General features: G+C 34.9%; 1 protein-coding gene across 6 annotated transcripts in view; it reads right to left on the bottom strand.

Annotated features, from left to right (window-relative positions):
* Positions 1-1,724: 1,724 nt before the first annotated feature.
* Positions 1,725-20,916, bottom strand: part of FYB1 (FYN binding protein 1) — a 142,589-nt gene continuing 123,397 nt past the window's right edge. For all 6 annotated transcript variants that reach the window (XM_010957178.3, XM_010957162.3, XM_074357333.1 and 3 more), the window contains 7 exons: positions 20,371-20,396; positions 18,057-18,123; positions 15,143-15,233; positions 13,886-14,048; positions 6,056-6,089; positions 3,854-3,885; positions 1,725-3,082 (listed from right to left, as the gene is read on the bottom strand). In XM_010957178.3, the coding sequence (XP_010955480.1) occupies positions 3,060-3,082; positions 3,854-3,885; positions 6,056-6,089; positions 13,886-14,048; positions 15,143-15,233; positions 18,057-18,123; positions 20,371-20,396 (436 nt within the window). In that variant the 3' untranslated portion in view covers positions 1,725-3,059. The remainder of the gene's footprint in view (positions 3,083-3,853; positions 3,886-6,055; positions 6,090-13,885; positions 14,049-15,142; positions 15,234-18,056; positions 18,124-20,370; positions 20,397-20,916) is intronic.

Here is a 20,916-nt window from a genome sequence, read left to right on the forward strand (position 1 = left end):
ATTCAGTTGATCTGAGGACGAGGATGTTTATTTTCATAAACAGATACTCTAGCTATCCTGTGTTCAGTGCAGGCCCTCTGGAAAGTAAACACAAGATGGGGTGAAAACGTAGTAATTTTGGGAGAGGGGAGCACATACATGGGTCAGAGGAAATGGGAGGGAACCAGGGAAGGCTGGAGGAGCCATCAGGCAGCAAAGCATGTCTGACCCCATGAAGGGAGGAGGGAGAGATGGTTGGGTAGAATCATCTCAGAGTGCCGTACAGGGTAAGGAAGGGTTAGCAAGGCTGTTGGAACGTTCTGTATCTTTTGGGAACAAGCATGACATGCTCAATCACTGGCCACACAGGAGCAGTCCGTGGGAAGGCCAGGGTTGGCACAACTGTGGTGATGGATTTCAGAGTGCAGAAGCTGGGGCCTTTGGTTAACTAAGCTCTCCATGGCTGAAGGTCTGTAAGGCACAGTCTCCTGGCTGCCGCATGTCCCCTAACATTTTAAGACAGTGGGAGGAGGAAAGGAAGATAGAAATGAGCTGCAGTTAGAGAGGTATTTGGATTTGAGGCAAGGTTTCCTGTTGTTTTTCAAATAGGAAAGACTTCAGTATGTTTGTAAGCCTAGAGAGGGAGATAAAAAAGATAATAAAGAGGAAGGGAAGGAGGGAAAGAGGAATGGGGAAGAGCAGAGAGAGAGGTTGAGCATGAATTAACTGTGGAGGAAGAAGACTCAGAGAAGCAGGAAGACATGGGATAACAGGCTGTGGCTTTTGAATCTGAGCAGTGACATCTGATTCTCTGGGATAGTGTCTGAATACGGGTTAAGGCTGAACGTTGTAGGAACTGCACTTGGTTATCTCAATTTCTACCACAAAACAGGAGGCAAAGTATCAAGGGCACTGCTGGTGGAAGGTTTGGTCTTGAACAGGAGGTACCCCATCCTCTGAGGCGGAAGCTTTTTAAAAGAAATAAGAATGAGCTCAGAGAAAGACTTCTTTGTAGCTGTGGGATCAAGTTACAGGGTCAGAAAGGCTGATGGCCTCAATTTCTGGATACAGAGGAGGCAAATTTATCTGCTGAAGGTATTATTTGGCACTCTTCTCACATGACAAAATTTCTTACATAAAACCGTAATAGAAATAATATTTAGTACATTAAAATGAATACTTCAGATATATCTTTTATATTAAGAGGGTTGTCTATTATATAAATCTTTCATAGGCATGTGTCTGTTTCATGTTGTATAAACCAAAACTCAAAAATATTCCCTTTATCTAATTTGGAATTTTAAAAACTGACATTGTATTAAGTTTATACTGTTCTCAATCAGAAAAAAAATTACTGGAAATATACTATCAGTGTATCATGCATATTTGTTACCAAATTTAATAAACAAAAAAACCTTTTGGATGATATAATTTTATCTAGCATCAAATTCATCACATGAGCATATACTGGCTCCCCCTATCAAAAAGTGGACATCAAAATATTTCATAATTGGTGGGGGTCTTTGAGATCAGTAGCTTCTAAACTTGGGGGTCTCAGACTCCCAGAATGTATACATTGAACAACAGTAGTTGATCTATTTTAAATTTCAAAGTACCTAATAGAAATCTCCCTTTACCCATATGAAGACTTTGAGTTCCATTATAATTACTTGAAATTTCCTCAGTTCAGCACAGCCACTCTTCAGACTCTCCAATGAAACTTTGCAATATTAAAACATGGATAATGCATTCATCATTATTTAATCGATGAGTTTTAAAAATAAGCAAAACTTCCAGAACACAGGGCTGGGGTAGAGGATTAGAGAAGTCTGAGGTAACTAAGAGTGAAAAAGTTGGGGAAAATGGACTTGGCCTAATCCTAATAGGCAGATGAGAAAACTGGGAGGATAAATAATCTACTCAATATCACATCATGGCTCATTAGTAGCAGAACCAGCGTTAGGATTAGCTCAGTATTTTGAAAGTGGTGAAAAAAATTTCCCAATATGCTATTTTCTTGGGTGTTAGGTTTTTGCATTTTTGTATCGTGGTGGTTAGTGTTCTTAGCATTTGGAACCCAAATGCTTCACATTTTGTTTTTAGGTTACTTTGGAAATGAGTCTGTACCAATAGTAAACACCCTAGCCCAAACACTAAGGTTTATTAATTTGTACTCCCTCTGCTGGCCAATTTTCCAGTTTGGTTAAAAAAAATTTTTTTTTTCCATAGAGGTAACTGAAAAAACAAAAAACTGAAAACCTTTAAAAGTCTTCATAGGAAAAAGAAGAAGCAGCTAGTTAATGTCAAAGTCCACTGTTCCATTCTTCATAATTTTAGGGTAGTCTTCATTCACAGCTACTTTAATTACAACAGTACTTTAAAGAGAATATAGAGTTATTAATTATAATTATTAATACTGTTAGCACATGAAACTGCAGAAAGAAGACATTTTAGACTCTTCAACAGTTTTAATCTTAGGTGTGCATACTAATTGCAAACATTCTTATCAAATAATTAAAACATATTAACAATGAACAAATACGGACAAATTTTACACAGAAGTTCTGCTACTACTATAATTTTTTAAAACATTTAACCCACCAGTAAGAGAGGAGACACCCATGCTTTTTTAAAGATGGATAATTTGAATACAGAATCTAAGATATGATCATAATTAGAAGCACAAACAATAGTTTTCCTTCTTATGGGAAGTTTAAAAATTGTCTCCCTTGTATTTCTTTATTGTTCTTGCTTATATTTATTTAGACAACAGTCATTTCTTCTCAAATGATATTTTTTTAGGAAGGGAGAGTTGTCTGTTGATGGTCTAAAAGACGTGCCTTCACAGTTGTACCCAAGGCAGAAATGGACACTTAATAATTCTCACATCTCATTGATGCACTCTTCCAAGATGTTATTAAGCAGAGGTCATTTTCTAAAGGATAATCAGAATTTTGTAACAAATGGTAATGAGTAGTTTTGTGTACTCATTTTCTATGATACCCAGTAAAATATGCCAATTAAAACCCAGACTTCACATTGGCATCAAATGAACACAGCAGAATGAGCAGAGCTGCGAGCTAGTCATTGTCATAGATGCAACCTGAAAGAAAAAAAAATACAGATTTAAATACAGTTATACAAAACATACACCCTCTAAATGTTCCAAGGTTGGAAATATAGGTGATTCATACTCTCCTGGTTTAGGATTTTAAAAAGCAGAGCTGGCTCACTTTATGAAAAAGCAGTTAAACGGAAGGCCATACATTTATTTAAATTTCATTGCTCAGGGTAAAATTCCAACCAAGTTTCTAAACAGATCTACTCTCTATCAAAATAAGACACAGGATTATTTTACCTGACACTTAATTAAATGTACTTTTTGATAGTCATCCTGAATGAGTTTGAAAATATTAAATATCAGTAAGAATCATAAGTTTAAAAGAATGTAACACTATGCTTCAGGTGACATTAATTTTTTAGATCATAATTTAGAAATGTATGATGCTTAGATAATACTAGTAAGTAATACAGATTACAAAATAAGTACCTGCTTATTGGCCAAGTACAAACACTTTTGTGGATAAAAGCAATTCTTTTTTAAGATTCATGGTATAATGAAAAAATTCACCAAATATTTTCATTCTTTTGTTTTCAAAGAAAATAAATGAAAAATTTCCTTGATTTCCAGTCATGTATAAAAATAATTTTTTTTCATTATACCGCAGCATTTACCTTTCCTAACATTTTCAGGTGATTCAAATTCTGATCAGATTGGAAGGCTCTAATTAATTCAGCTAGTTGTTTCCAGTATTTGTAGGAACAGAAAATTCACCATTACTGTTCTCTGCAATGGATGCTGCATGAGACTTACCATCAGCAATATCATCATAAATCTCTCCATCACTGTAAATGTAGAAAATAATTTTTATTTTAATAAAAAATCTTAATACTAAAGCAATATTTAGATTAAAGATTTAATATGATGATTTTATGTGACACAAGGCATTTGAAGGTGAGAAATTACATATGCATTTAGAAGTGAGAAGAAATTTCATATTCATCTGCATCTCCTTTCATTGATTTAATCTAATCTTCTGCTCATTCTTAAAAAAAAGAAAACCAACACCCAATTTATTCCATATTGTAGACACACAGAATAATGAAAACATTCCCCAAGAACACAGACCATACCTTACCCATCTTTAGATTAAATCATGAGCCTAGCACACAGCTGTGTTTGGTACAAAGTGTTTGCTGAACTGAGCAAACTGAAAAATCATGGCACAGTACTCCACTGGGGGCTCTAATCCAAAAAATACAATGAATTCTTTATATTCTTTATATATATTCTTTGTATCAGATTTATACTACTTTCATCTGAACTTCAAACGTTGAATGAAATACAATATTTAACATTGGAAATGGGTGTATCCTTTTTGCAATGTTTCTAATTATAATTTGTAAATGTTAATTATAATATACTTAAATATTGATTAAGTAGTAGCCAGGATGTGGTTAGTATGATAATTCTTATCTTATATAATTATTAAAATGTTAATGGCAGTATTTATGGTTATAGGTAGCATTCATAATAAAAGTTCTGGTGACTTTCACACATTTTAGGTTTTATCTGGTCCTGAATCTTTGGGAAATACTCTATTCCACACACATACTGAGTCCCTCCTATGTTCCATTAGATATAAATATAAGTAAGACACAAGTTTTGATTTCAAGAAGTTTATAATCTAATAGAAGAAAGAATGATACACAATAATAAAAATATAAAGTATTATAAATGTTAATACAGCTTTGAAAAGTAGGATATGATTTCAAAGTTCAGAAATGTAAGGTGACTGTCACTTAGACCAGACCCACTCTTGGTTCTTGTACCACATTTGTGCATTTATCACGGAAGCAGCAGCAGGCCTTTCAAATTGCTGCCAGCTATGGAGATGCTGTGAGTTCCCTATGTCTTCTGTTCAGATCCTTTCTCTGAGATTGAGGGAGGATTTGACTAATGGAAATATGACACAAATGCAAAGAGGATAGATTTTTCTATCATTCATTCAATAAACATTTATTAAGTATTTCAATAGGTGGTGAAGCAATAATTACTTAGTACATTTTCTAAATTCTTTCTTAATCATCCTGTAATAATCACTGATGAAGAGGTCCCGTTATTTGTCACACATTCTTTCCTTGAAATTTCTATCTTTCACGGGATAAAACCTATTGAAAAGTCTCATGCCTACCATTGTGATTACTGCTCTGGTTGTCTTTCTTTTAACTCTTTATTAGTTTGCTGACAGAGCACTAAACTTTGATTTGCCTCCTTCTGATTGGTGTCAGATTGTTTATGGATACAGTTTGCAAATCCTCCTTGATTTTTTAAAATTATGTACAGAATTCTGTAAATCTTTGTATTGACATATGCCCTACTCTGATAATGAGTTCATTTCTTGTACTGGTTTACTTGAACAGAATCTTATATTTGGGGGGACTCTAGTAGCACTAGTACCAGACTGTGACAACATCCTATTCATAAGAATAGAAGAATCATTGACCACTGTCTTTTTGCTGGCATGCTTCTAAAAAAGGCAACTTAATACTCTACTGTGCCTGGTGTGGGTAAAGAAAAGCTCTCAATCAGGGGCCCAACCATGAACATTCAACAGGTGATATTTATACCTACTGTGCAGACACTAGTGGTCCCTGATTAATTCATTTCAACCAACTGCATTGATACCAAGTGACATCAAAGTGTTAATGAAAGTGTTAATGGTTTTGACTTGTCTGTCTCCTATGTTTGCAATGTCTGTCTCAATGAAGATATTAAACTGTGAGCTGTATAATCATGAATGAGAATTGTTTCTCTTCTATATTTGAAAGAGCGACACTTTATGAAAACTTTAACTTCATTATGGCTACTACTATATTGACATTAGTATAGAATATTGTTTTAAAATTTCTTCATGATAGTTTAGTATGTTATTTAAGTGATATTAGGAATCTTTTTTAAATAAAAGCATATAATTCTTTTTGTAAGTATAGTAGTAGAAGAAAATGGACTTACTTGTCCACCAAGTAACTCCGAAGGACATAACCATCTAAGAAAGAAAAAGAAAAGAAATTTTTATCAACAGTACAATCTGGAAAAATCTCTACTATTTCTTTTAAGAATTTGACATAGAATTTAGCAATTAAAAATATAATGTATTGAATCATTGTCTCTATCTCCAAATATGACTCATTTTTCTTACTTGAGCCCACTTTTCTCTCCCTTTCTTTTCCTATTCTAACTTTTCTCTCTTACATGCCTCTTTCCTTCCATTTACAATCTTTTCTCCTTTCCCCCTTAAATTAAAGAATAATATTTTCTTTTTGAAGCCACTGCAGGTTGGAACACAAGCACCTTTCAAATTTTAGTTTATTTCTTCAAGGTGACATGACCCAGTTGTAGGAAGAATTTATGAAGCATAATTTCTCCAATTACAAAAGTAGTCCATAGGTAGGGATTTTAAATACCACCAGTTCTAAGACTTAACTTTTCAAACTTTATTATACTGAGCAGAGTCAGAACTGTGTTCAACTACCCTTTCAGATCCACAATCTAGTGGTTACTTAGGGGGGTGTGCTTTCCAAACGGTCTCAGAATAGCTCTCTTACAATCAGCATGGAAGGTCTTCCACTGCTGCTTCTGCCAGAGTGGCAACCTTCGCGTTTTCATCTTTCATGGAACAAATCATTATTAGAAGAACACACAATAGGGATTCTAGTAATTCCTCTGTTAGGTAGAAAAATAGACAATATTTTACAAAAGAAAGCAAAGATTACTTTGATCACTTTACATTTGCCCATATTGTGCAAAATACTCCTTAGAAAAAAACATGGACTATTTTTCTTAAGAAAATGTCTGCTGACACCTAATTAATATTACTAACTTTGGAATTCTTAATTTTGTGTTAGTGCCTAACCATTATTATTGTATGCTGGAGATTAGTACTGTTTATAGCCTTGTCAATACAGGTTCTGAATAATTTCTTTCACTGACTCAATTGATTGGTTTTGGTCCACTTCAGATCTAGTTTTGGTTTCTAAACCAGAGTAAATGCCTAAAAAAATCAGAAATCAGCAAGCTCGTAAGCAAAGATTAATACAAACGATAATAAACTTACTTAAACATATTAATGTCATATTGCCACTGATTTAACACGCAAATTTTTTACAAGTTAGAATCATAAAACTGAAATTGTAGATTAATTTAAGGAAATGAACTTTCCCTTAGAATATTCCAGGGTAGAGGGGTGGGTATAGCTCAGTGGTAGAGTTTGATCATGAGGTCCTGGGTTCAATCCCCAGCACCTCCATTTAAACGAAAGCAAGAAAGAGAAAGAGAAAGAATAAAAGAATATTCCAAGGTAAAAAAAACCTCCAAAATATTTTATCAAGAAATTTACCACTTTTTAGTGAAAACTGCTTATAAGAATCATATTTGGAAAAGAAAGAATCAAAGTTATCTTTGAACTCCTGTAGTATGCAAGTAATGAGGCATGTGTCACAATGACAAATGCACAATAAAGTAATATTTTTCTCAGTATATGAAAAATTAGATTATGCTGTATCTTCCTTTTTATTTTGATTAAGGCAAAAGTGGCAAACATTATTCACATAAGGTCGTCTAAACTTGATACCTATGATTCTTGGGTAGGATCCTTTGATATCACAGTTCTTTCTTTTATTTCATAGTAACAGACTTTTAACAAATTAAGGTGGACATCATACTTTAACATAATTTTTAAAGGGGGATAAGCTCATCTCCAAACAACTCAGTTCAGCATGTGTCTCCCAAAAGAGGAAACCTGTGCAAATAACAGACTTCGAGAACAAATTGTGGATTTTGTTTCAGGGTTCCGATAACTGAAATCTGTCTTTACCTGTATTTATGTTTGGGGCTAAAATAAAAGGTGAACAGGTCTCCACAGACTGTAATGGTCACAAATGTTTTTTTTCGTTAGTTAAAATTGGTGGTTCTGTTTTGGTTTTGAATTTTCTCTTAAAACAAATTGGAAAATAATACAATACTAAGTGTTCCCATGATATTCATGTTTAAGTTAGTGATTTAAAAATAACGACCAAAACCTTTAACAATGAGGTCAATCTCAATGTGAGTTGTTTGGACTCTGTAAAATACCTGAATTAAAATTAGGAGATAGATAATTAGAGAAATGTATAAGAAATTAGAAAATATTGCCAGAGACTGGAATTAGTCTGGCATCAAGCATATTTCTGTTGTTGTTTTTTAATATTTGGATGATTAAGAGAAATAAAATCCAAAACAGAATATAATCATTTTTGGAAATTAAAGATTTTTATTTTCCTATATTTTTTGATAATCTATTTTTTAAAACGCAATTATGCTAAAATTCTGTAGACCTGGACAAGACACTATCTGTAGTTAAGCATAAGACAGTCCTTTCCATGACCAAAGTTAGTAAGTCATGATAAACAGCTTAATTACCCTCCTTCACAAAATTACTTACAAAAAACAATTTCCTTGGATTCTCAAACCCCTATTACATTTCCTCCTACATCTTGTTTGTTCAAGAGTTCTAAGAAACAGCTTTTTCTGTTACTGAATGCTCCAATGTTGCTGCTGCTGTTGTGTGTGTGAGACAAATAAACATCAGTGACTGTGAATATGATTTAAGAACAAATGTATCACGGAATTGGAGTGTGGGACGGGACGGTGCTGCTCTGTTTTAGTTCCCCGAAATGATGTGATAATTTGGGGCTCATTAGTTATAAAATCACTATTACACAGAATTTTTACAGGGCTAATGACTTTTAATATAGCATAGGTTTTGCTGTCTAGTACCTTTAGAAATCTCTGCTGAAACCTCATTCTATTAAAATCATGATTCATGACTGCCAAAACAAGTGACTTACCATGAATTTTTATATAATCTCCCCATTATAGTTCCTAGAAACAAATTTTTTTTTTTTGCAGTGGAAAAATGCTCTCTTTCCAGGTACATCCATCATAGGGAATGTGAATGAAAAGACAAATGAAATAAACAAAAAACCTTATCAGAGTTCTGTAACACGTAGAGTGGCTGCTGTGTGTAGTTAGCCCTGTAACGCTGTGAGCACTGGCACATCAGGGATTCTCACACACAGTATGAAACTATTATTTGGAAACCTCACATTCATACAGCAGAACACAGTGGTTGGAACAAATGTTTTGAAATATGTGGTGGGACAGAGCTAGTCAAGAAAGTAACACCCACCCCCCCATATGTGCCAGTTAATTTCTTCCCAAAATGTTTACTTGCTACAGTGCAGATGTGTCCTAGGACTAATGACTCACCTTTCAGAAGGATGTGGTGAATATAAAATTACCAAGGATATACAAAACAAGCTTTTGAGAAATGAAAAATATCTTCATTCTAATGTTTTCAAATTTTTTACTTAATAAAAATGACAACTTTGATTATTTCCCTATTATTTTATTTGTTGTGAGCAAGTCCAGAAATAAGGTTAGATTTACTCAATTTGGCCTCATGTAGTTTAAAAACAATAAAATCATACTACATAGATTTACCCAGGCAAATGGAACAATGTCCAACTTCAAGGGGGAAATGCTCAAAATATAATAGAAATTAAAAACAAAATGCAGTTTATAATACTAAATATAAATTATCCTCATTTAGAAAATGTTCTCTTTCCCCCTCTCTTCTTTCTCTATCTCCCTACTTATTTTTTAGGGCTTCAAATCAGTGACTTAGAACATTTCTGAATAAAAAATTTTCCTTCAGTGAGCATATGCTGTTTTAAAATGGAAAAAAAATTACCTAAACAAAGAAATGATCAGTTGGATTAGGGAACATCTAAAGCACCTTTAAAATTCCCCTGTCTTTGATGCCCAGAGTAAATGGAGAACATTTTGACCACAAATAACTCAGCTCATGTCTCATTTCACACTTTTTTGTAGAAAAATTTTCTCCAGTGTCAGGAGGTGGGAAAACTCACAGCTTATGAGACGTTGATACGCACAAACATTGGCGAGAAATTCTGAACAGTTGGGAAAGTGCCAGAGATATATATTTAAGAACGCAACACCTCTACAATGTGCTCTTCTACAAGTCTGTGGCTGAGATTTGATCAAATGTGATAATGCCTGTAAAAATGGCTTCTACTCTACTCCTCAGTGGGAAGGGGTTATTGTTAATGGTTTGGCCTCTGATTTCTATCATTACAAATTTAGGTTTAAGTAAATTATGGTTTTCTTTTCTTTGCTGGATTAAAGAACAGAAAGTAAGGACAATCTTCAGGTCACCATGGTGTTGGACTGCAGATGCCATTGCTGCAAATTAGATGTAGAAATAAGGAACTGAAAGATTTAGAGGCTCCCAAATGATACACAACAACTGAACCACATTACTAAGGCTAAGACAGAGGACTTCTGTCTTCTAATAAGACTTCTAAACTATTCAACAGACTTCTTCCTGTGAATGTCAATATGTCAGATTTTCATCTGGTTATCCAAATGCAATCTCCGAATTGTACACTCAATTCAGAAAGCCCCAAACTAGGTGCCAGGAGGCGAAGAATGTGTTGGCAATACAATGTTAAGAACATTTCACTGAAGCTACTCTTAAGTTCAGAGTCTAGTAAAAGTAATAGATTGCTAAGAGAATAAGGACAATTATAGCAATAAAAGTAGAAGCCTGGTGGCGCAAGGGAGAGATTATGCTGGGGTTCCTGGAGAGGAGGGAGTGAGTGTTCTTCCAATTTTAGATGACAACTGGATTGTTTTTAATAGATAATTTATGGGTGTTCCAAGTAGAATAAAATATCAAAGTAGGATGAAACAGCATAATGTACTCAGGGAATGACAAGTAAGCAGTTTGTATTTCTGGAGTATCAGTTGCAGATGGGAAATAGTTGCTGAGGGTCCGGCTAGACCAGGAAGGGTTTTATGCACTAACCCTAAAGACTTTGTATTTTAAAAGATAATATTTGGGTAACAGTGTGATGAGTGGATTGGCTGAGAGTAAGGGTAAGGTAGACATCTCATTAGAAAGGCTGTTGCAATAACCCAGGTGACGGAGGGTTAAATCCATATGACAACCATCCCAAATCCTATAAAGATATTTGAGGAATGGACCAGAAATTAAGAAAATGAAGAATGTCAGGGATCCAGTTCAAGGAAAGAATAAGCAACAGTTTTAGAAAAATGAAGAAAAGCCAGAGATTTGGAAAAATAAAAGTGAAAATAAGCAGATATGATAATTAAATGGTGAAATAATGCAATCACAGATGCTTCCCGGTGTCCCTCCCACCTACCTTCACCCTTATCACTTCAGTGCTTTGTGTCAACTTTCAGCTGACATCATTTACATTTTTCATTTACTGATGGCTTGTCTCTGGCTTCCAGAACTCCCTTTATCAGCTTGCTTAAGTATCCCGAATGACTCGCCACCTGCCTAGGAGTAGGCTTCAATTCCTGATGGACAGGAGGTGATGTATAAACACCCCAATTCGTTTCCCATTGGATGCCACTCCGAGTTCCCAGCTAATTAAGCTCCAACTACCCAAGTGGTAACTTTTTTGCTAACAAGGCTTTATCAGCTGCCTTCTCTTCCCAGGCTACTTCTACACTTGCCTTCAGGCATTTCGCAGAATCACCTCCCAAATGGGGAAACCAAACTAAAACAAAGTCCAGCCCAAAGAAAGTCTTTAAGTAAAAAACAAGTACATAAGTGCTACCAATATAGTCATCTGGTCTCCATTCTATTTGCGATGGACCCCTAAGAACTGAATTAGTTTCCAGTGAACTTGGGAATTGTAAAATGCATTGGTCTTGCACCAAAAAAAAAAAAAAAAAAATAAAAAGATAAAAGATAAATGTTACATGGAACCCTTGATTTTATCTACCAGAAATTGATGTAATGTTCTCAGCTCATTTTTAACAGATGATAAATTCTAAGAGGACAGGAGCCCTCCAGTATTCAGACAGTATTTAGAATTACCGATGTCCAAATAGAAAATGAGAGCAGATTACAAAATCATCCCTGAATGGCTATTGCTTTTCCTCATTCTTAAGGTGTACCGGTTCCTAGATAGGAGCCTCCTCCGAATTTCTGTTTCTGATGCTGTATCTCTCCCTGCTCATCTGGACCTGCACACGTTTATTGTTAAGTCATTTACATTCTGTTACTTGGTGCATGTTCCACGGACCAGCAGCAACAATTACCCAAGAGCTTGGGAAAATGCAGAATGTCACATCCCACCTCAGACCTACTAAATTAGAATCTGCATTTTTAACAAGATCCTCACGTGAAGTGCATGTACTTTGAAGCTCAGGAGTATGGCTCTAGATAGGGTTTGTTGCTAAGGACAGGAGTCTCAGGACAGCAGGGCAAGATATGTCTGAAGCTTGTCCTCTGGAGAAAGGTCCACATGACAAGTACTAGGACAATGCTCTGTTGTGAAAAATGTGAAATAATTTGGAAAGTAGAGGAAAGAAAACATACCATTTAGTCCCATCACCCTACTCAGCATTTATTTATTTATTTATCACTCTGATCAGCATAATTAGCATTTTAGGTTCGTTTCTTTTATTTTTACATGACTGTAAATCCTATACTACATTAAGCAGGCTTCTTATTTCTTTTACTACTGTATCATGAGAATTTCCTCATGTTATTATCATAATCATCCTATAAAATATTCAATTTGGTATATTCGTCATGACTTATTTCATAGTTTAAAAATTTTTGAACTTTTAAAATATTTTGATGACATTTAAAAGCATGTAGTTTTTCTGCATTTAAGACTAGTCCTTGGGGTACATCTTCACAAATTCTGGTCTGAATGGGGGTTTTCTTTGTCTCCAGGAGCTCTGTCTACGAATTCTCTCCAGTGAGCTTCAGGTCTTAATACTACATACCCCTGCCTTTTATCCTTTGTAACCCACATTTAATTTTTTCCTTTTAAAAGCTGACCACACCTCTTCCATAAAAACTTCAGATCCATTTTCCCCACCCTTGAGTCACTGTGTTTTATTCTTAAAAACTCCATTTTGGTTCCTGTCCCTGAGTCACCTTCCTGTCATTAAAACTGGACTCAGAGGTTGCATTTTCTGTGCAGACTTACCGAGCCGATATGGGCCAGTCCAATTTTAAATACAGGACAAGTTAATATTGAATTACTCTTCCCTGGACTTTAAATGAAATAAGTTTCCTTTTAAAACTGCACAAAAGCATTCCCATCTGTCAGCTTTAACAGCTGATAAAGTCAGAGAGGATAGGACTCTTTTGTATTTATGGGAAATAGTAGGTCACATTAACTGTGTCCAAGAAGGAAATGAAAACAAGTGAATTTGCAAGGTAGGAAAACTGGAAAGTTTAGGTATGACATACTAGATATAATTTCAAAATCAGAGCAAGAACCACTCACTACTTTAGCACAATGATTCTCACATCAGTGTACATAAGAGCAAACAAACTGGGGAAGAAGTTATGATCACAGACTGCTTCTGATCCCCAGAGCTTATGACTCAGCAAGTCAAGGGTGGGTTCACGGTACTGCAACTTTAATACATGCACAAGGGTTTTCTGATGCTGGGGAGGAGGGGCGGGCTGTGGGGCCGCATTTCCAGAAGCACTAGCTTGGCATTACCTTGGCATCTCAGTGCCAAATATAGCAGGTGGAAAATGAAAAATAAAATAAAATAAAATACACTGATTCCAGCACAGCAAGATCTCCCATTTCTTAATGTTCTCTACAATTCACAAAGCATGGAGCAAAAAGAGTTAATAAACACAGGGGTAATCACTAAAACTTGTTTGGCTGTTAAATTCTGGAGTGTCACATCTGTGAAGAGTAAGCAGTGACTTACATTTTCCTTCTTCGTTCCTGCAGAGAACTTTTGTATCGTCTGTGTTTTGTATAACTTCAAGGGATTCTCCAGGCTTTATCTGTAGGTCTCTGTTCCCCCACTTTTTAGAAGTGAAGGAGAGTGCAACTTTGGCGGAATATAGGACTCTAATTTCACCATCATACTGGAAAAGTAAGGAAAAACATTTACATTATTGATTGATTGTGCTATTAAAGTAATTCATTTATTGACAACTTTATTAAGAAAGTCTTTGTTAAATAAATAGTTCCTTGTTTTCAAAAGATAATGTAAGAACATTAAAGACTTTTTTGGAGAAAAATCATTCATAACCTCATCAAGCTAATACAATAATTATTTTTAAAATAAAAAAAATTTTTAAGTTTAAGATGTACATGTGTTACTTTGACACACTCATATATTGCAAAATGAACCATCATACCTTTAGTTCTATTGGTTCGATCACCTCACGTAAGTACCATTTTTTTTGACTTTTAATACCATCTCTTTTTTGTTGTGAGATCATTTGAGATTTACTTTCTTAAGAATTTTCAAGTATTCAATATAGCATTACTAATTATAATCACGATGCTGTAATTAGATCCCTAAAACATATTCATCTTATAACTGAACATTTGTACCCTTCAACAAACATCACCCTGTGCTCCCCACCCACAGCCTCGGATAACCACCTTTTTACTCTGTGTTTCTGTAAGTTTGGTTTTTCCAGATTTGACATTTAAGTTACATCCCACAGTATTTGTCTCTGTCTCTGACTTATTTCACTTAGCATAATGCTCTCAAGGCTCATCCACAAATGGCAAGATTTCCTCCTTTTCTGTGGCTGAATAATATTCCATGATATATATACTATATCTTTTTTATTCATTCTATTTTTAGATTATCTTCTTATCAAGGTTCAAAGGACAGCTAAATTTAGATGATTATTGCAGGATATCTATTGTACTTTTATTAGAGTTTGCCTAATTTGTTATAGGAATAAATTTAAATATAAATTTAAATATCTAAAATAAATTTTGTAGGGGGTTGAGTGGGTATAGCTCAGAGGTAGAGTGAGTGCTTAGCATACACAAGGTCCTGGGTACAATCCCCAGTATCTCCATTAAAAAATAATAAAAAAAAATTTTGGAGAAAATAAAGACATGATGAATAACTGTGATACTGATAACTATACTTTTAAAAATCATCATTTTTTTCATTAGCACTTTGAACTTCATATGATATTTAAGTGAAACATACTTTAAATTTTTTCCTGAAGTCTTTTTCTTCTTTTTCTTGCTTTTTTAGCTTCTTAAGGTCTTTTTCTTCTGACTTGGCCTTGGCTCCTAGACTAGAATGGCAGAACACACATAAAACAGCATTTAGCTTTAAAAATATAAAAAGAATAGTATATAATAGACACTTAGTTTATAACATTACAGTTTTGTTAAATTTCATTTTCAATGAATTATTTTTCTTAGAAGTTCAATAATTCATTGTAATAAATGATGACATTTCATACGGCAGAATAGATTCTTCAAGAGAATACAGATTGAGTTAAAGTAGAAGAGATTATCTATTATGTTGAATGATATAAAATCACTGAAGTGTAATTTAAACATGGTCACATAGCAGCAGTTTCATAAGATTCAACCTATTCTTGAACTCCTTATATTTTTCCAATCCTTCCTAGATAATTAAGTGCCTTGGCCAATGTCATAGAAAAGGCTTTTTTTAAAAACAGAACATTTTTTGAAAGACTGACTTTTATAGCTTAAAAAGTTTAGCTATCTGTTAATTTTTTATACCTACTAAAAATAAAGCCAGGGTCACATCTCAAGATACCAACTGGACTAAAGCTAACTGTTACAAGAGAGGTGAACAGGTCTAAGGTAGCAATTCTCTAGCCTGGCCACATATAGGATCACCTGGGAAGCTTTTAAAAAGCATCACTGCCCTTGTCTAATTCCTAGAAATTCTAATTAAATTAAATTAATTTAAATTTCTAATTAATTAGACTGAGTGGGGTCCAGGCACTGGCATACATGTTTTAAAAGCTCCCAGGTACTATTAACTTGCAGCCAAAGTTGAGAACCATTCCCTAGGGTCAAATATGGATGTTAGGGAAAGGCTGTGAATTTCTGCAGGAGGGAATTTTAAAAATCAGAATATGCGTGAATACTGAAAAATTTTAAACACTGATATTAATTTTTATTTTGATTACCTAAGATAAAGTTTTGTTTGTAACTGATTTATTTAAAATGCTTGAGTCTTAATTTTTGATTCTCAGAATTTAGTTCATTCACTGGCCAATGAGTTAGCACAGTATGCTGCCCGAGGGCCTGCGCTGCCCTTCAGTATCTTCCGTCCTATGATACCCTGGGCAGTAGTGGAACTGCTGGCCCAGATTAGCACTCTGGAGCAATCAGAAGATATATGAATGTTACAAATGCCCCACAAGCCCTCTTTGAGAATAATTTATTGAAATTTATTAAAAAATAGAATGCTTTACTTACGTGTGGAATCTAAAAAATACAACAAACTAGTGAACATAACAAAAAAGAAGCAGACTCACAGAGAACAAGAACAAACTAGTGGTTACTGGTGGGAGGGAGAGGTCACATAGGGGTGCAGGAGGAGGAGGTACAAACTACCGGGTGTCAGGCTCAAGGATGTATTGTACAGCACGGGGAACATAGCCAATATTCTGTAATAACTGTAAATGGAAAGTAACCTTTAAAATTGTATAAAAACTTAAAAATTAAAAAAACCCAAAATGTTATGTTAGGGAACACACAATTGTCTTAAACTCTGAAAATAAGCAGTGGGAAAGAAAACAGTACATATCATATAAAATTTAACCAGCTGGGGTTTATTGTGCTTAAAGAAAAGGCAAACGTGTGACTCCAGGTCCCTAGAGAACTATTTAATTGAATGTGGTGGCATTTCTACAGCAGCATTAAATGGAAAAATCCATTAAACACTGTCAGGGATAGAAGCATCTTCCTGGTGGTGAGAAATATTAAAACCACATATCAGTGAAGAAGATGAGATTGTCCTTTCAAGGGGAACTGAAAAGGGAGAATGATCTCCTTTCATTTTTCTGGTTTGTTTTGCCCATAGAACTTGATTTTCATATATAAACAACAGCATATTTTTCCACCAGTTTCTTTGATCTTGATACTGCTTCTTGCTCTGAAAAATTAATTTAACAATGTTGGTGAAAAATAAATACTTAGAGTTCACTCACACGTTTTTACCAGTACAGCGCATAAGACAGCAGTTACTGTATTCCATTTATGTTACTTTCATCCCTAACTAATCAAGTTCAAGATCTTTCTACTTATCTTTCTTTTTTCTGGAAGTGTTGTTGCTTTTATATATAGTATGTATCAGATCATCTCACACATTTATTGGAGTATAAAAAAGCATCCTACCACGTTGTTCTCTATTTCAAAAGAACTTTCAAAAGGTACTCTTCTTGTATTAACTGATTTTAGATTTTCTTACAATTTTTGTCTAAAGTTAAATTGGAGCCTTAGGTAAGCTGAAGAGTCACCATTCCCTGTTTACTGTCTCTTTTTTTTTTAATTTGTTTTTTGAATGGAACCTTTGAGAATCTAATGCTTTTGTGAAAAAGTGACGTAACTTTAAAAAAGCCTTTCAAAACACAAATCCTCTCTCTCTCTCTCATGAAGGATGGAGGAGGCTTGAACCAGGTGGATGAGGGTTGAGACATGAACTAAGCAGTGTATTCAAGACAAATGTTTTGGGAAAAAAAAGTAAAACTGAAGTTAAGGGATGAATTGGTGACATCAGTTGTGATCAGGGTCTCAAATATCTTCCCAGTGAATGAGTGAATAAATGGACTGCAGACATCAGTGAGCAAAGGGTGGAGGATAATCAGGGGACAGGAAGAAGGACCATGGGGAAGGGGGAGGCGAAGGGAGAAAGGCAGGGGAGGAGAGAGAGAGAGAGAGAAGGAGGAGGAGGATCTGAGCGGTCCATCCATTCACAAACCTGGCAGAGATGTTAGAGCTGGGATCAGGGAGAGGAGGACAGAGTGAATGGTCGCACACAGCAGACACGCATCCCTTTGGGGTTTTATTCCAGTTGAATTTTCTTGAGCAGTCTGATTTTCATTACTTCATTGTAATGAGAACATGTTAATTACCTCATCTCTGCTGGTGGAGCAGGGAAATTAGAGGCATCCACATCGTCATAAACTTCGTCTCCCATTTCTAACAAAAGACAAAATATCAAATGTTGAAACAGTACTAGTTTAAATTTTGATATGAGCATTCAATGGTTTAAAAAAATTTTTTTTATTGAAGGATAGACGATTTAAAATGTTGTGCTAATTTCTGGTGTACAAAATGGTGATTCAGTTGTACATGTATATATTCCTTTTCATATTCTTTTTCATTATAGGCAGTTACAATGTACTGAATATGGCTCCCTGTACTATACAGTAGGACCTTGTTGTTTCAATGATGCTTTTAAAGACTATTTTAGGGACAACAAAATAAGTTTTCCTGGGCTTTCTGAACATTTCTCCTAGAAGCACTGCCTATACCTTAAAAGGGAGAGGTTCTTATCTCCCTTGATGCCTGCTTTAAATTTCCCTCAAAAAACAGTAACCATGATTGTAATCATCACTATCAGAAACCTACCCTCAAAACAGTGACTGAGGTTATTTGAAGATCTACAAATATTTTGAATGGCAGGATTAGCAGATTGCTGACTAACAAAACAACATTTCTGGCCACTGGCAGTAGGAAGAGATTAAAATAAAAATTTTTATGGGAATTAGGGTGCTATGATAAATACGTATCATTCACAAGTCTACGTCTATGTCCCTGTCTATCTATCTACCCTTCTTTTTTACTCATTGATCTGCTCTTCATAAACTTTTACCTTACCACAATATTATGTGTGGCATCGGGGGAAGGGTACAGCTGAAGTGGCAGAGTGCATGCTTAGCACCCAGGAGGTCCTGGGTTCAATCCCTGGTACCTCCTCCAAGTGGAAATCAATGAATAAACCTAATTACCTCCCCGTCAGCAAACAAACAATACAAGCAAAATATTATGTGTGGCATCACCTTAAAATAAAAGATGCTTCTAATACCAGCAGGTTTGGAAAATCAGTATTGGTGGAAAAGTTGTTATGACCTTAACTGGTTCATGGCTTTTCCAGTCTGTAGATACTGTTCTTCCTTCTATACTTCTCGTTAATAAATTCAGGAGAAATGCTTCCTCTCTGCATCTATTTAGTTGCTCCACAGCAAATTAGGTTGAAGAGATGAGTTGAAGAGAGTACAAATGCTTTGAGGAACGATTATCACAGAAAGTTTAAATGCTCTCTGGTAGTGGTGAGGATTTGATTTCCTTTAAAAATTCCTCTCTCTCTCTCTATGTATATACATATATATATACTGTACATATGTGTAATAGATATATGTGTGTATTTTCCTCCATACAGGTCAATTAATTTCACAGGATAAACTTGCTCAGCTATATGGAGAAACTATAATAAATATGTTAAAAAATATGGCAGATCACTGGTTTCCAGAAGGGGAAAAATGACTATTCCGTGCACATGCAGTTAAGACACACCTGAGAACGAAAGAAAGTTAAAACAAGAACCACACTTTTTATTCAGCTGATCACATCTGTTCTATTTTAATACCTACTTTTCATGGAGCTAAATTTCTTGAATATTTTGGAAAATTATAGATTAAGATATAAGCTCATCATCAGTTTTGATCAATTTGAGTTACAGCCTCACATATTTTCAAATTGACAACTGAAAACAAAGTCAGAGAAACAGTCTGGAAGAATAGATTACCGTTGTGTTGGGTTTGCTCTTTCAATTTATTTATACATTCAAATAAACTTTTTGAAAGCCCCTGAAGATTCTTGTGACACACTTTATCTTGCTCAAAGCAAACTGTAGAAAAATCTTTTAAAGATCTATCTCAGCAGGGGTAAAACAATAAACTGATCAAAACTGTATGAAGGAGAAACTGGTTTACATTTAGCAGCAGAATACTTCCCAATGTAATATAAATGATACATTTAAAAAATTTAAAAAAATTAGATTTAGAAGGACCTTGGTGGCATATAATCTGGGGTGTTTTTAGGAACTGCATATATTGATGCAGAAGCCCAATATATCAAGCTCTGACTGAACTGGGGTGGGAGTCCACGGGGAATTGGCGTCCACCCATGCTCACTTTCTTCATAATGATCCCTATATCTGAAAGAACTGTTTAAAAACCATTGATATCTTAAAATTTCCTCTTCCTACTGTTTTACTGCTGAGAAACTGTAGCACCCCAGGTGCAGTTACTTGACAAGGTTACACAGTTCATTACTTTCAGAGTCAGGACTTTAATTCAGATATCTAGACTGTAGCTAATCCTTTCTGCTACCCCATCTGCAAGAAATGAAATATAAAATATACAATTAGTTTGTATTACATACCCATTTGTTTAGGAGGAGGAGGGAAACTGAAAAGAAAAATGAGAACACAATTATAATCAGATCAATGTAAACACGGAAATTGAGTCTTTTATTTAGGAGAGGCAGGAATACGTAACAGCCCGGAGGCTTGTAAAGGCTAGTTAATGTGTTGACTATCATCCCTTTCTCATCCTCCATTTTTCTGTTAAGTTTCAAGTTTTTGTCCATCAATTTGTAATTTAGCAAAACTCTTTTTGAACTCCAGTGTTGGCCAAAAAAGTCAAGAGTCAAGACATCCGGTGGTTTGTTTTGCCCACAGCATTTGGACCAATGTTTTCAGGTTTGTTCTATGAAGTCTGGGCATATTATTGTATCAGAGTAAATCAAATGGACTCAATATTTTGGAGTCATTGTGGCATAGTTCAGGCCCAAAACTGTTTACTTGACTCAGTGAATAGAAATGAAACATCAAAATCAACAAAGGTCATAGAAATCTTTGTATCACCATGTTTCCCCAATATGTACATATATATCCCAAAACAGAAGAATGGTGAATAAGAGAGGAAT

The sequence above is a fragment of the Camelus bactrianus genome, chromosome 3, assembly GCF_048773025.1.
Source record: "Camelus bactrianus isolate YW-2024 breed Bactrian camel chromosome 3, ASM4877302v1, whole genome shotgun sequence".
Classification (NCBI taxonomy): Eukaryota; Metazoa; Chordata; class Mammalia; order Artiodactyla; family Camelidae; genus Camelus; species Camelus bactrianus.